Source organism: Ursus arctos, unplaced genomic scaffold (genome assembly GCF_023065955.2).
Source record: "Ursus arctos isolate Adak ecotype North America unplaced genomic scaffold, UrsArc2.0 scaffold_27, whole genome shotgun sequence".
NCBI lineage: Eukaryota > Metazoa > Chordata > Mammalia > Carnivora > Ursidae > Ursus > Ursus arctos.
Genome location: NW_026622952.1, coordinates 1,773,642 through 1,788,562, shown reverse-complemented (window position 1 = coordinate 1,788,562; position 14,921 = coordinate 1,773,642). Strand labels below are relative to the sequence as shown.

The 14,921-nt window shown below is 35.1% G+C and overlaps 1 protein-coding gene across 2 annotated transcripts in view; it reads left to right on the top strand.

The window, feature by feature from the left end:
• The window catches only part of HOOK3 (hook microtubule tethering protein 3), a 104,596-nt gene that overhangs the window by 51,665 nt on the left and 38,010 nt on the right, over positions 1-14,921 (top strand). For both annotated transcript variants that reach the window (XM_057303337.1, XM_026485726.4), the window contains exons 10-13: positions 2,831-2,971; positions 4,538-4,739; positions 8,895-9,005; positions 9,573-9,660. In XM_057303337.1, coding sequence (XP_057159320.1) covers positions 2,831-2,971; positions 4,538-4,739; positions 8,895-9,005; positions 9,573-9,660 — 542 coding nt within the window. The remainder of the gene's footprint in view (positions 1-2,830; positions 2,972-4,537; positions 4,740-8,894; positions 9,006-9,572; positions 9,661-14,921) is intronic.

The window sequence follows — 14,921 nt, the reverse complement described above, 5'->3', positions numbered from 1 at the left end:
TTTCAGAGAGTCTTCCAGACCCCTCTTTTCTAACTACGTATCTGTGCAAGGGTAGATTTCCTTCATAAATTTCAGCCAAAAAGCCATCACAACAGGTGAATATAGAAATAGCTATGACAAGCCAGCTGTCTTCTGTTAAACTGGATTATTTGAATCATAAAAATGTAAAACATCACCACTCTTCTCACTTTTTGTTTTAGAATATAGTTATTTTTCATAAACAGTGTGTTATCTATAATATAATGGGTTTATTGCTGTTATTTTCAATGTATTTAGATGTTTGTTTTAATTTCTCAATATGATAAATAAACCTCAATAGATAAAACTTATATAAACAAAAGTTCTTTGAAATTTCAGTAATTTTAGGAGTGTGAAGGAGACCAAAAAGTTTTGAGTACCCTTCATCTGCATCTTGCTTTCTTTCTTTTTTTTTTTTTTTTTTAAGATTTTATTTTTATTTATTTTTGAGAGGAGATAGAGCGCACATGAGCTGGGGGAAGGGGCAGAGGGAGAGGCAGACACCCCACTCCCAGAACCCGGATGCGGGACTCGATGCGGGACTCGATCCCAGAACCCGGAGAGATCACAACCTGAGCTGAAGGCAGACACTTAACTGACTGAGCCACCCAGGTGCCCTGCATCTTGACTTTCTAAGACAGAATCAGTAGATAGTAGAATTTAAGTATGACCATACCCTTTTGTTTCTAAATTGTGGCTAGTCTTTTAAAATATGGTTTGGGCAAGTGATATTTAGAATTGTCCTGCGTTTTCATTATAAAGGAAATAGTGTCTAATGCTTTTATCATTGCAGTACATACTGCAATTTATATTTTGAAGCACTTAACTCAAATACTTTATTAGTACTACATATTTATATATCTCAGTATTTATTAATTTTTTTGTTGAGAGAGAGAGCAAGAGAGAAAGAGCTCACGTGTGAGTGGGGCAGAGAGAGAAGGAGAGTAGGGAGCCCAACGCGGGACTGGATCTCATGACCCCGAGATCATGACCTGAGCTGAAATCAAGAGTTGGTCACTTAACCGACTGAGCCACCCAGGTGCCCTTCCCCTTTATTATTCTTTATAGTCAGATATAATGCTTCTGGCTCATCTTTATTGTGACCTTCTACCTTTAATTTTTTTTTTTTTTTTTTTTGGAGCATTGGTAGCTTTTAAGATTTAAGTCTCATAGTTTATTTTTAATTACAAAAGGGACAATATACCTTTTAATGGTGAGATCTGGCACTTACCGTTTTAACCAAATCATCAAAACTTAGCAGCACCACCCACATTGTACCCAGTGTCACCTATGTAGTATTTTTGCCAAATACTTAACCTGAATGTAATCATGAAGAAATAATCAGAGTAAGGAATATCCTTAAAGATGGCTAAGACTACTCAAAAAATCCAAAGTTATAAAAAACAAAAGAAGGGAAAGACAAAGGGATAATACCAGTAAAGACAATGTGAAAAATTTCTTTGGATCCTGGTTCAGGGTGGGGAGAGGGAACTATAAGATATTTTTACTATAGTTGGAGAAATTTAAATATGGACTACATGTTAGATAATATTATTAAATTAACATTAGTTGTCTTAGATATGGTGATAGTATTATGATGATGTATGAAAGATTGTCCTTCTTGCTGAGGTATTTATTAGGAATGAAAGGTCATGACCTCTGCATCTTCCTTTCAGATTGTTCTCCAAGAAATTCATGTGTGTGTGTGTGTGTGTGTGTGTGTGTGTATTTTTTTTTTTTTTAAGTGAATGAGAGAAAGTATATGAAACAAAATGTTAATAGGTGAATCTGGCAAAGGGTATGCAGGTATTCACTGATTTATCTTTCAAATTGTCTATAGATTTCAAATATTTAAATATAAAGAGTTAGGTGGGGGGAGTTAAATCCAATTTTCTAGACAATAACAGCTGGAGTATAAGCATTTGCTTCCACTTTTCCCTACCTTTACATCAAAGTTAGCAAAAATAATTTAAAAAAAATACTAACATAAAAAAAAGAGTACTAACATCTCATTTATGAATATTTTTTTAAATAATCCTAAATAAAACAGAGCAAATTCAGTACAGTACTATATTAAAATGAACTTTTTCCCAGGACCTGTTGAATATTATTATCTATTACAATAACTATTAAATTTATTATTTTAGTTCCTTCAGTCCATAAGTTAAAGGACAAGGAATAGTATAAAATAAGCTTGATATGTGAAATTCTCAGTAAAGTTAAGAACAAGAGGAGGATGAGTGTTAATCTAATATTTGAATTTTTTCTAGACATTCTAAAAATCCTGGCTTTGCCACTTAGTATCTCTGTAACCTTGGGCGTCCCTCTATTTCATCCACTATAAAATGGTCTAATAATAACCTACCTTCTAGAAATTTTGAGTATTAAATGAGTTAACATATGTAAAGTACTGAGAATATTGCCTGGTGCATACAATTTAGTTATTACTTTTCTAGAAAATGAAATAGAAATGACATAAAAATTTTGCTTTTCTGTATTTTGTAAATTTTCAACAAAGGAACATGTTAATTTCACAGAAATAAAACTTTAAATGAATTATATGTGCTGTATTTTGAAAAATATTTCTTGACATCTAATTTTCTAAATAAAGGAGTGGTAATCAGTTGTGAAGTTTCCGCAAGCCTTGGACCAGTGGAATCCGTTTTCAGGACAGTTAAAACTTGGAGATAGAGCTTATGGTCACAGAAGATTCAAGAGTTTATGCTCACGTTTTTTATTTCCTTTTATTGTTCAAAGGAGAATTGTTAGACAGTAAATAGTACTTTCTTGGTCTGTTTTGTTTTGGTTACAGACTAGAAGCAGCCAAAGATGATTATCGTATACGCTGTGAAGAGTTAGAAAAGGAAATCTCTGAACTTCGGCAACAGAATGATGAACTAACCACTTTGGCAGATGAAGCTCAGTCTCTAAAAGATGAAATAGATGTACTTAGGTAAACAATCTTCCCATCTTGTTAGAATCTCAGGCCTGTCATCTCCCAAAACAGCTCTACCAATGATGTTACAGACTCTAGGATCTCTGAACATAGCACGGTGTTTAAGAGGACTTACACCTGCTGGACTACCTGAGCTCACATTCCAGTGCTGCCATTTCTTTTATCTCTGTGTAACCATTTTCTCATCTGTAAAATGGAGATGATGCACATACCTCTCTCAGATTTATATGCAGAACTGAGTTTATATTTCTGAACAGTTGGAACAGTATCTGGCAAGTAAGTGCTATATAAATGTTAAGGAAAAATTAACCTCCAGCCATCGCTTCATACTTGTATAGCTCTGGAGCTTTTCTTATAATGACTCCTTTTCTTTAATTTCAAGTCCTCTGGTCACTCAGTCTTCCTCTTCCTCGGATGCTGTCACACCCATGAGGCGTCATTTCCTTGCTGGATCGTTTTTTCTGCACTTTGCCTGTTCTCTCACTAAGTGCCTTCACTCCCTGCCACCTCGTTTTCTGACCATTTCACTTGTATAATCTATCCTCTGTTGGATCATTCCAGCCATTTTTACTTCTGCTCTTTGAATACTGAAAGGAATAGAGAAAATCACATAGTGATACAGTTTTGTCCTGCTACAAATTCATGATCGACTCTTCGTTGGGTTCTTACCTGTGGTCCACCGTTCTGCTGGTCATCATAGATAGTTCTGTCTCCCATTTCTGTCATAGCTAGTACATATTTCCATAACTTCTCACCTGGATGCCCACCCCCACACCTCTCCATGCCTTAGTCTCAGTAGATGATATTGTCTCCTACTGCATCAAGGAAAGGGGCCATGTACTGTGGGACTCTCCATGTCCTGACTTCCTGCACCTCCTAACTGCCCTGCATTCCCACCTATCTTTTCATTTTTGCTTTGAGAATGTAGACTTGTTATTCTTTCTCATGTCCAGTACTGATCCCTTTTTCAGTGCTCTGGGTCTCAACACTTCTTGCTTACACAAGGACTGTGTTACATCAGTCATCATTTCTCTTCACATTTGGATCTCCCACCTTAGCATATTTTTATATGTTTAGGTTTCTTTCCTCTTAGAAAAAAAGACTTATTACTCTCTCTGTCCCTCCAGAACAAATTTTAGATTACACAAGGTGAAATTTACATTGTCTCCTTAACTCCCTAAAATTTGCCACCTCCTGCCCCCACTACTCCATGAAAATAACTCTTCCTGTGGTCATTAATAACAGTCTAATTGCCAGATCATGTGGACCCTGCACAATTTATTTTGCTTTGAGCTACATGTGACTCTGCTGGTTACCCCTCCCACACACCACCACCACCACCACTTGCTTTCCTTAAATTATGTAACATTCTCCATTACACATTTTGCTATAATTTTGGTCATATTTTTTAGCCTTAACAAAACATTAATCTGGAATCACCTTTGGTCTTATCATTTCGTTAAAATGTATTCTTTTCTGGCAGTCCCTCTTGGGTTAGCACTATTAAAACAGCTTTACAACTCTGGATGTGTTTCTGATTTCTGATTTCCCATCTCATTCTAGACATTCTTCTGATAAAGTGTCTAAACTAGAAGGCCAAGTGGAATCATATAAAAAGAAGCTAGAAGATCTTGGTGATTTGAGGCGTCAGGTTAAACTCTTAGAAGAAAAGAATACTATGTATATGCAGAACACTGTCAGTCTAGAGGAAGAGTTAAGAAAAGCCAATGCAGCTCGAAGTCAACTTGAGACATATAAGAGACAGGTAAAAAGAATAGTAACAAAGTTTCTTGATGTTTTCAAGCAAGTTCTCCATTATAACATTGTGGCTTACCAAAAATCCACTTACTTTTGTTTTCACAGTATTGTTTTTTACCTACGAAACTTACGTTTTTTTGTTGTTTTTTTTTTAACTCAGTTTTTAATGTTAATTCCAGTATAGTTAACGTTGAAACTTAATTCTTATCCAGAGGTTTTTGACTAGTGTCTGTAGCAGATCCTTCTATTGTTTTTTATTTTTAAATTATTATGTAATACAAAATCCGCAGAAGTGAAAGAATAATACAAGTATCTATGCTTAAAGAATAAAAGACTCTTCCCCTTCCCATTATAATAACCACTGTGCTCTTTTGTAGTTTTCATTACCATGCATCTCTTTATTCATTTGGTGCATATATATTAGTTCATTTATGTATAATGTATAACATTTTTGACATGGTTCAGAAATATATAAATGATATAGTAAAAGGACTCTTCTGTCATTTACTTTGCGCAGTATATTTGGGAAATTTGTTTATGTTGATAGGTATAGCTTTACTCATTTGTACCACTGTATGACATCCTGCTGAGTCACTATACCACAATTTACCCATTTTCCTGTTGAAGGACATACAGGATGTTTTAACTTTTTTTTTTTTTTAATTGTAAGTGCCACTATGCATATTATTGAACATGTCCTCTTCTATACATGTGTGAAAGTTTTGCAGCTATAAGGAATTTCTTCCTTAGAGTATCTTCATTTAATTAGATGTTGCTAAATTGTTCTTCAGAGTGATTGTATTACTAAACAGAAGTTTTTATGAATTCCTGTTGTTCCACATCATCACCAACATATAGTATTGTCATACTTGAAATTTTGCCAATTGGATGAATATGAAATAGTGTCTCCTCATGATTATACTTTGCATTACCCTAATTACAGATATATTTACTGATCACAGTTCTTTTGTGAGTGGCCCATTTTAAATCTTTTATTCATTTTTTAAATTGTATTATTTCTTTTTCTTACTGATTTCTGAAAGTTCTTTATATGTTCTTGCTATTAATCTTTTGTCAGTTACACTTGCTGCATTTATTTCCTGCTGGTCTGTAATCGCTTTACTTTTTTTGAGATTAATTTTAAGATAATGAACTTTAAATATCTTTTTATGATTTGTGCCTTCTATGTCTTAAGAAATCATTTCCTACATAAGGGTATAAGCCAATCTCTATTTTCTTAAAGATTTAAAGTTTGTTTTGTACAATTGGGTCTCTTATCCACATGGAATTAGTTTTTGTGTAGGATGCTAGGTTAAGGATCCATTGGATACTTATTGTCTATGTAGGCAACCATTCAGCCTAGTGGCATTTATTTAGTAGTCTCTTCCACAGGGACCTGCAGTTCTTTCTTACCACATATGTAAAGTTTCCATCTTAAATGTAAGTTTGTTTCTTGGCACTCTCTTCTGCTTCATTGGTTTATTTGTCTACTCTTACACCAATACCCCACTTATTATTATTTATAGATTTTTTTAGTAATCTGATATTTCATAACACAGATAACACACCTTGTTCTTTTTCAAAACTGTCTATTAGACCTTTTCCTTTCCTTTTTATCCAAAACCTTTGGGAATTGGAATAACATTGACTCTGTTGATTAATTTGGGGAGAATTGACATCTTTATGACAATGAATGTTCGTATTGGTGAATACATCTTTCCATTTATTTAGGTCTTCAGTGTCTTTCAGTTAAGTTTTATAATTTTCTTCTAAATGTCATGTACATGTTTTGTTATATTTACTCTTAGGTACCTTATTCGGATTTTGTAACTGCAATTAGCAAAAGAAGGTATACCATTTTCAGTTTGTTGCTCATTTAAATGATTGAAATTGATTTTTATGTTCATTTTACAACCATGCCAGATTCTCATATTACTTCTAATAATGTCTGTGGAGTATCTCGTCAGAAGTCATATACAATGACAAGTACAAAGTCATACAAATAAAAGCAGTTTTATTTCTTTTTTTCTACTCCATACCCTTTTGTTCCTTCTTAATCAGCATGTTTGACCTGTAATACATCTCTGAACAGAAGTAATCTTAGTAGGCAACCATTTCTTGTCAATTTTATATAGAATGCTTTAAATGTTTTACCAGTATAGTGTTAGCACATTTTACTCAGGTTGTCTATCTTAAATGGATGTTGAATTTAATCAGCTCCTTTTCCTACACCATGGAGAGATTCCGGTACTGCGCCTCCTTTCTATTAATGTGATGGATTATATTAACAGATTGTTGATACTTAAACCATCCTTGCATTCCTGAGTTAAATCTCATAGTCACTGAGGATTTGTTGTTTTCGCATTGTTAAATTTGCTTTGTTTATTTTACCTAGAATCTTTTTACTGCATGATTGACTTGAAGTTTTCTGTCTCATATGTTCCTGATCTGATTTAGGCATCAAAATGATACACTAGCTTAAAATGAGTCAAAGAAGTAGAATATCTCTGTACACCATGAATGACTAGCAAGTTTTTTTGCTGGATATATTTCTTCCCGACATTTTATTATGAAATCTTCAACACACAATAAAGTTGAAAGAATCAGTGAACATGAATGTGGGCTGAGAAATTACCCAAAATAAATGTACCCCAAAGAAACTATATGTGAAATTTAAGAATATTAAATTAAAACGAGATGATTTTAATTAGAGTTTCAGAAGAGAGAACAGCAAGAATTATAGAAAGACATTATTTGAAGAAAAGAATGCCTGAACAGGGGCGCCTGGGTGGCTCAGTTGGTTAGGCACCTGCCTTCAGCTCAGGTCATGATCCCGGAGTCCTGGGATTGAGTCCTGTATCAGGCTCCCTGCTCGGCCCTCTCCCTCTGCCTCCTTGTGTTCTCTCTTTCTGTCAAATAAACGAATAAAATCTTTTAAAAAAAAATGCCTGAACATATTTTAGAACATCAGAGATAGTATTAACAGTGAATTACAAGATAAATAAGGACTCTACAACTAGAAATATTGCACTACAATTCTATAATACATGAATTCTCTCTACCTATTTCGATCTGTGGCTTAATATACTGTTTTTCAATGATAGTATTTTTCTTTCTACAAATTCTCTCTGAGTGTTCTGTCAAACCTGCCCGATCATCTTCTTTCGTAATTTAGGTTTCTGTCTTTATTTTCTTTATGTATTAAACCTCGTATTTTATAACTGATAATTCCAATCAAATCTTTATAGGTCTTATTCTACTATTTTGTTGTTGTTGTTGTACTGTTAATGTTTTTCTAACTGGTGTTCATAGTGGCTTCTTTACGGCCTTTGCGCTTTCATCTGGCTCATCTTTCTCTTCGGGAATATTTGGACGTTTGGTTTGATGTTGTGTTCCTCCAGACAACACATGTTTCATTTAGGCCAGATATTTCACAGCACTATCAACCAAGACTAAATTAATTGCTTGAGTTAGGATTTGCCAGGTAAGCCATGTGGTAAAAATGGAAGCAAATCTACGTATTAGCAGGCCATAGTTAGAATCAAAATTTCAAGTTACACTTCATTAAACCCAGAGCACTCGCTATAAGATAGGCAATCTTCCCTACTGTTTTTTCCAGCTAATGGATTTTTTCCTAACCTACCTGTGTACTGACTCAGCACCTTTTAAAGCCCAAGGTGGTTTAACAACCTCATCTTCCTTTAAATTCAAAGCTCTAGGTTCCTGGTATTTACAGTTAGTGGGTACTTCATGGTACCCCATAGCTTCCACACAAACTTCTCACCACAGTTTTCACCTCTGAAGGTTTCCCTTACTTTCTTGTAAGCTTAGCTGTGCAATTCGACTTTTTCCCCTTGTGTTTTTTGGCTTTGTGCTGAAAGAGTTTCAGACTCCTTTGTTACCTGTATAATAGAAAATGGAAGTCCATCCTGTAGGTTTCTTCATAATTTTGTTCATTGCTACTTTGGATGATCTGGTTTTAGAACCCATAACGTCTGGGTAGGTGTTTGTTACTGGTTCTCTCTGTTGGGGTAGGCTGCTATATCATACACATATTTTTGAGTATTTTGGGGGGAGGAAGTTTTCATAGCTCTGCAGAAGAGAATAGTGAAAATTTTTAATATTTCAAATTATACAAATTAATGGTACTTTTCTGAATCAGGTAGTAGAACTACAAAATAGATTATCTGAAGAATCGAAGAAAGCAGATAAATTAGATTTTGAATATAAGCGGCTAAAAGAAAAAGTTGACAGTCTTCAAAAAGAAAAGGATGTGAGTATAAGGCGTTTTGGTTTGGAGCACTGCTAAAATTAAGATAATATTTAATTCCTTCTATTTATAAATTTTTAAATTAGAGATCCTGTTTGTTTTTAAATTATAGATTTATGTTTGTGTTTCAGAAATCTAAAAGATTAAAAAAATATTTTTACTTCCACTAATTTCTTTTGCATATCTTTATCTTTTCTACCACTGTTGCTTTTTATACATTGTTCTGCTCATTACTTTCTATAAATTTGTGTAGCTTTTTCGTTTTCTGTAGAATTAATACAGAGGACACCATTCTTTTTGTTCAGCATATTTTGAATTTTTTAAAAATGTTTTTACTTTGTAATGGTTTATGAATCTTTAAAGTCTTTGCTGTTTGATTTTTTTATGTCTAACGAAAGGAATGTTATTTATGTAATTATACTTAAGGACAGAGTACACACTTTTGTTTCTTACGTTTAACTGGATAACATTGCCTTGCACATAGTAGATATTCAGTATTGTTAAATGGGAAAAAGTTTGTTGTAATATTTTCCTTAAAGTTAACTTTCCTTCTTTTCAATGTTCCTCCAGAGGTTAAGAACAGAAAGGGATTCTCTGAAGGAAACCATTGAAGAGCTTCGTTGTGTACAGGCTCAAGAAGGACAGCTCACAACTCAAGGTAGAAACAGTTCAGTAGCCAAGATTATTTATTTCTTATGATAACAGTAGAAATTTTAGCTTCAGGGGTGCCTGGGTGGCTCAGTCAGTTGAGTGGCCAACCGTTTTTTTTTTTTTTTTTTTAAAGATTTTATTTATTTATTCGACAGAGATAGAGACAGCCAGCGAAAGAGGGAACACAAGCAGGGGGAGTGGGAGAGGAAGAAGCAGGCTCATAGCAGCAGAGCCTGATGTGGGGCTCGATCCCAGATCGCCGGGATCACGCCCTGAGCCGAAGGCAGACGCTTAACCGCTGTGCCACCCAGGCGCCCCAAGTGGCCAACTCTTGATTTCGGCTCAGATCATGGTCTCAGGATCCTGGGATCAAGCCCCATGTTGAGCTCCACACTCAGCAGGGAGTCTGCTTGAGGATTCTCTCTCTGCCCCTCCCCACCACTTGCACTATCTCTTTCTCTCTCTAAAATAAATATGTAAATTTTTAAAAAAATTTTTAGATTCATTTTAAAGTGCTTGCACCAAATGATGAAAATGAAAAATTAGTGTACAGGCCATGAAGTTGATATAAATTCTAAACTGTTACCCAGATTTTATGGCAAGTAAGCTATAGTAATGAGACCAGATTTACTTGCCTATTTTGTATTTTAATTATATTTAAATATTTGAATTTTATTAGGTCAAAAGCATAAACATTTGCTAAATCATCTCTGTTAATAATAAACCTGGGGGGCGCCTGGGTGGCTCAGTCGTTAAGCATCTGCCTTCGGCTCAGGGTGTGATCCCGGTGTTCTGGGATCAAGCCCCACATGGGGCTCCTCCACTGGGAGCCTGCTTCTTCCTCTCCCACTCCCGCTGCTTGTGTTTCCTCTCTCACTGGCTGTCTCTCTCTCTGTCAAATAAATAAATAAATCTTTATAAATAAATAAATAAATAAATAAATAACCTGCGAAGTTTTATTCTGGAAAGTTTCTTATGACCTCTTTTCTAAGTCAGTGACTTTTTTTTTTTTTTTCACCTGAGATGTGGGGTGGATATCAATCCGTTATAGGACTTCTGTCCAAAGTAGAACTCTCCTTGCAAGAAAGGAGCAGCACTTAGCTCAGAGTTAGTCCCTACCACTTTTGTCATCATGCTGACAGATGTGGAGCCCAAACGGTGACTTGGACAGCGTCCCAGTTGTTCACTCCCAATCTAGTTACCAGCCCCTTGGCTTTTCAGTTACCCAAAACTGGAATTCTTCCTTTCCTCTGACTACACCTTCCTTTTTCTCCTCCTCATTCCTTCTACCTATTTCACCTTTAACCCCCTCTCTGTTGTTTCTATTGATAAGCTGGACAGCCCTCTTCTGGCCTCATTTTCCAGCTTACACACCCTGCCTAGCAGCCATTTTAACTATGTTTTCATCACCACCATCTTTCCTTATGCTGAAAGCTTGTCAAACCCCAACTCAGGTAGCCTGAAGTTTTTTTCTCTATTCCAAATTAACCAGGGCCAGCTAAAGAAAATTATATATATTTATTTTTTTCTTTTTTTTATTAAGGTATAAGTGACATATAACATTATGTTAGTTTCAGGTGTACAATCTAATGATTTGATATTTGTATATATTGTGAAATGGTCACCACACCAAGTCTAATTAATACATCCGTCAACATACACAGTTACAAAATTTGTTTTTTCGTGATGAGAACGTTTAAGATCTTCTCTCAGCAACTTTCAGATATGCAATACAGTATTATTAACTATAGTTACCATGCTGTACATAATATCCTTGTGACTTATTTATATTGTATCTGGAAGTTTGTACCTTTTGACCCCCTTCACCCATTTTTCCACCCTCCACATCCCACCTCTGACAACCACCAGTCAGTTCTCTATCTGTGAGCTTGGTTTTTTTGTGTTCTTGTTTTTTGTTTTGTTTTCTTTAGATTCCACATACAAGTGAGATCACACAGTATTTGTCTTCCTATATCTGGGTTATTTCACTTACCATAATACTCTCAAGGTGCATAATATCACAAATGGCAAGATTTCATTCTTTTTATGGCTGAATAATATTTACATACACATTCACACCACAATTGTTTATCCATTTATCAATTGATGGAAATTTAGGTTGTTTCCATGTCTTAACTATTGTAAATAGTGAGGGCACAGATATCTTCTCAAGTTGGGATTTTCATTTTCTATGGATAAATTCCCAGAAGAGGAATTGCTGGATCATATGGTAGTTCTATTTTTAATTTTTTAAGGATCTTCCATACTGTTTTCCACAATGGCTACACCAAATTACGTTCCCTCCAACAATGCACAAGGGTTCCCTTTTCTCCACATCATCACAACTTGTTATCTCTTGTCCTCTGGATAATAGCTATTCTAACAGGTGTGAGGTGACATCTCTTTGTGGTTTTGATTTGCATTTCCCTGATGATGACTGATGTTGAGCATCTTTTCATGTGTCCGTTGGCCATCTGTTTGTCTTCTTTGTAAAAACGCCTATTAATATCCTCTGCCCATTTCTTAATTGTTGTTTTTGCCGTTGAGTTGTATGAATTCTTTGTTTTCGATATTAACCCTTTATCCAGATGTATGGTTTACAGATATTTTCTTCCACGTAATACATTGCCTTTTCATCTTGATCATAGTATTCTTTGCTGTGCGGAGGCTTTTTAGTTTATAGTTGTCAGTAATAGATTTTTGCTTTTGAGAAAATTGTGTATGTTTTTACACACACATACACACACACAAAATTATTTTTGAATGTAACTGGACCCTTGTTGCTCCTTGGTAATCCTTTCATGTATCTCTAATCAACCATATGAGTTTTCCCAAAATTTAGGAATCAGCTTAAGCCTTAATTCTTTAACTCTCCGCTCCTATATCATCAAGAGAGGCCATCTTATGTAAACTCATAACCTATTTCATCCATCCCTCCCACCCATCTTCCCTCTAGTAACTGTTTTCTATAGTTAAGTGACAGTCTGTTTTTAGGTTTGTCTCTTTTTCTTTTTCTTTTTCTTTTTCTTTTTCTTTTTGAGAGAGAGAGTGGGAGTAGGGAGGGACCAAGAGAGAGGGAGAGAGAGAACTTAGCATTATACTCTCTAGCTTCATCCATGTTGTTGCAAATGGCAAGATCTCATTCTTTTTATGGCCAAATATTATTCCTTGTGTGTGTGTGTGTATGTATGCGCACCTCTTCTTTATCCATTTATCTGTCATCGGACCTAGTGGTTGCTTCCATAATTTGGCTGTTGTAAATAATGCTGCAATAAACATAGGTGTGCGTATAAGGATATTCACTCTTGCCACTTCTATCCATCATTAGTATCAGAGGTTCTAGGCAGTGCAGTCAGGCCAGAAAAGGAAGTAAAAGGCATTCAGATTGGAAAGGAGAATGAAAAAAAATCATAGAGCTAGTAAATGAGTTCAGCAAAGTCTCAAGATACAAGATCAGTATATAAATACCAACTATATTTCTGTGTACTACTAGTAAATAATCTGAAGATGAAATTACAATAGTATCATAATAAAATACTTAGGAATAGGTTTAACAAAGGAGTGTAAGACTTGTAGACTGAAAACTATAAATCATTGCCAAGATAAAGATCTAGATATATGGGGTCTCCTGGGTGGCTCAGTCAGTTAAGTGCCTGCCTTTGGCTCAGGTCATGATCCCCAGGGTCCTGGGATCAAGTACCACATCGGGCTCCCTGCTCAGTGGGGAGCCTGCTTCTCTGTCTGCCTGCTGCTCCTCCTGCTTGTGCTCTCTCTCTCTCTCTCTCTGACAAATAAATAAATAAAATCTTAAAAAAAAAAAATCTAGATATAGGGAGAGGCAGTCCATGTTCAGGTATCAGAAAATTCACTCTAGTTAAGATTGCAGTTCTCTTTATTATTTAAAGATTCGGTGCAATCCCAATTAGATTCTAAGCAGACTTCTTTTGTAGAAATTGACAAACTGATCCAACAATTTATATGAAAATACAAAGCTAGTATAACAAAAAAAAAAAAAAAAATCACGGAAAGGAAAAGGTTGGAGAGCTCACACATTCTGATTTCAAAACTTACTGTCAAGCTACTATAACTGAAAAGTATGAAATTCAGGTAAGAATAGACATACAGAAATCAATGTAGTGTACCACATGAATAGAATGAAGGGAAAAACCACCTGATCATCTCAGTTGATGCAGAAAAGGCATTTGACAAAATCTAACACTCTTTCATCATAAAACACACACAAAACAAACACAAACACCTCAATAAATTAGGAAGAGAACTAGGAAGGGAATTTCCGCAACATGGATAAAGGCCATATATGACAAACCCACAGTGTACATCATACTCAGTGATGAAAGACTGAAAGCTTTTCCTCTAAGACCAGAAGTAAGACAATAATACCAACTACCGCCACTTCTATACTTCTGTTCAGCATAGCACAGATGTTCTAGCCAGAGCAATTAGGCCAAAAAATAAATCTAAATTGGAAAGGAAGAACTAAAACTATTTCTGCAGATGACATGATCACCAAAATAAAAAACGCCTCTTAGAACTAATAAAATTAATTCAGCAAAGTTGCAGGATGCGACTCCGTTACATTAGCTGCAAAATTAAATTATATATGTGTACACTAATAATAAGCAATACAAAAAGGAAATTAAGAAAATTTTATTTATAATAGGATCAAAAAGAATAAAATATTTGGGAATAAATTTAACCAAGGAGGCAAGACTTGCACCCTGAAAACTATTAAAGTATTGGGATAACAATACTACCAAAAGCAGTCTACGGATTCAGCACAGTCCTTATTAAAATATCATTGGCATTTTTTGCAGAAATACAAAAACCCATCCTAAAATTCACATGGAATGTTAGTGGATCCTAAATAGCCAGAACAGTCTTGAAAAAGAAAAAAGTTGGAGAACTCACCCTAATGATTTCAAAACTTAAAAGGTAGCAATCAAAGCAGTGGGTATAGGCATAAGGATAGACATATAGACCAATACAATAGAATAGAGAGCCCAGAAATAAACCTTCCTGTATGTGGTCAGTTGATTTTCAGCAACGGTGTCAAGACCATTCAGTGGGGGAATTGAAAGTCTTTTTCAACATACTGTGCTGGAAAACTGGATATCCACATCCAAAACCATGAAGTTGTATCCCTAGACCATATTAAAAAAATGAACTCAAATGGATAAAAGACCTAAATGTAAGGATTAAACCTATGAAACTTGTAGAAGAAAACCAGGGGAAATTGTCATGACTTTG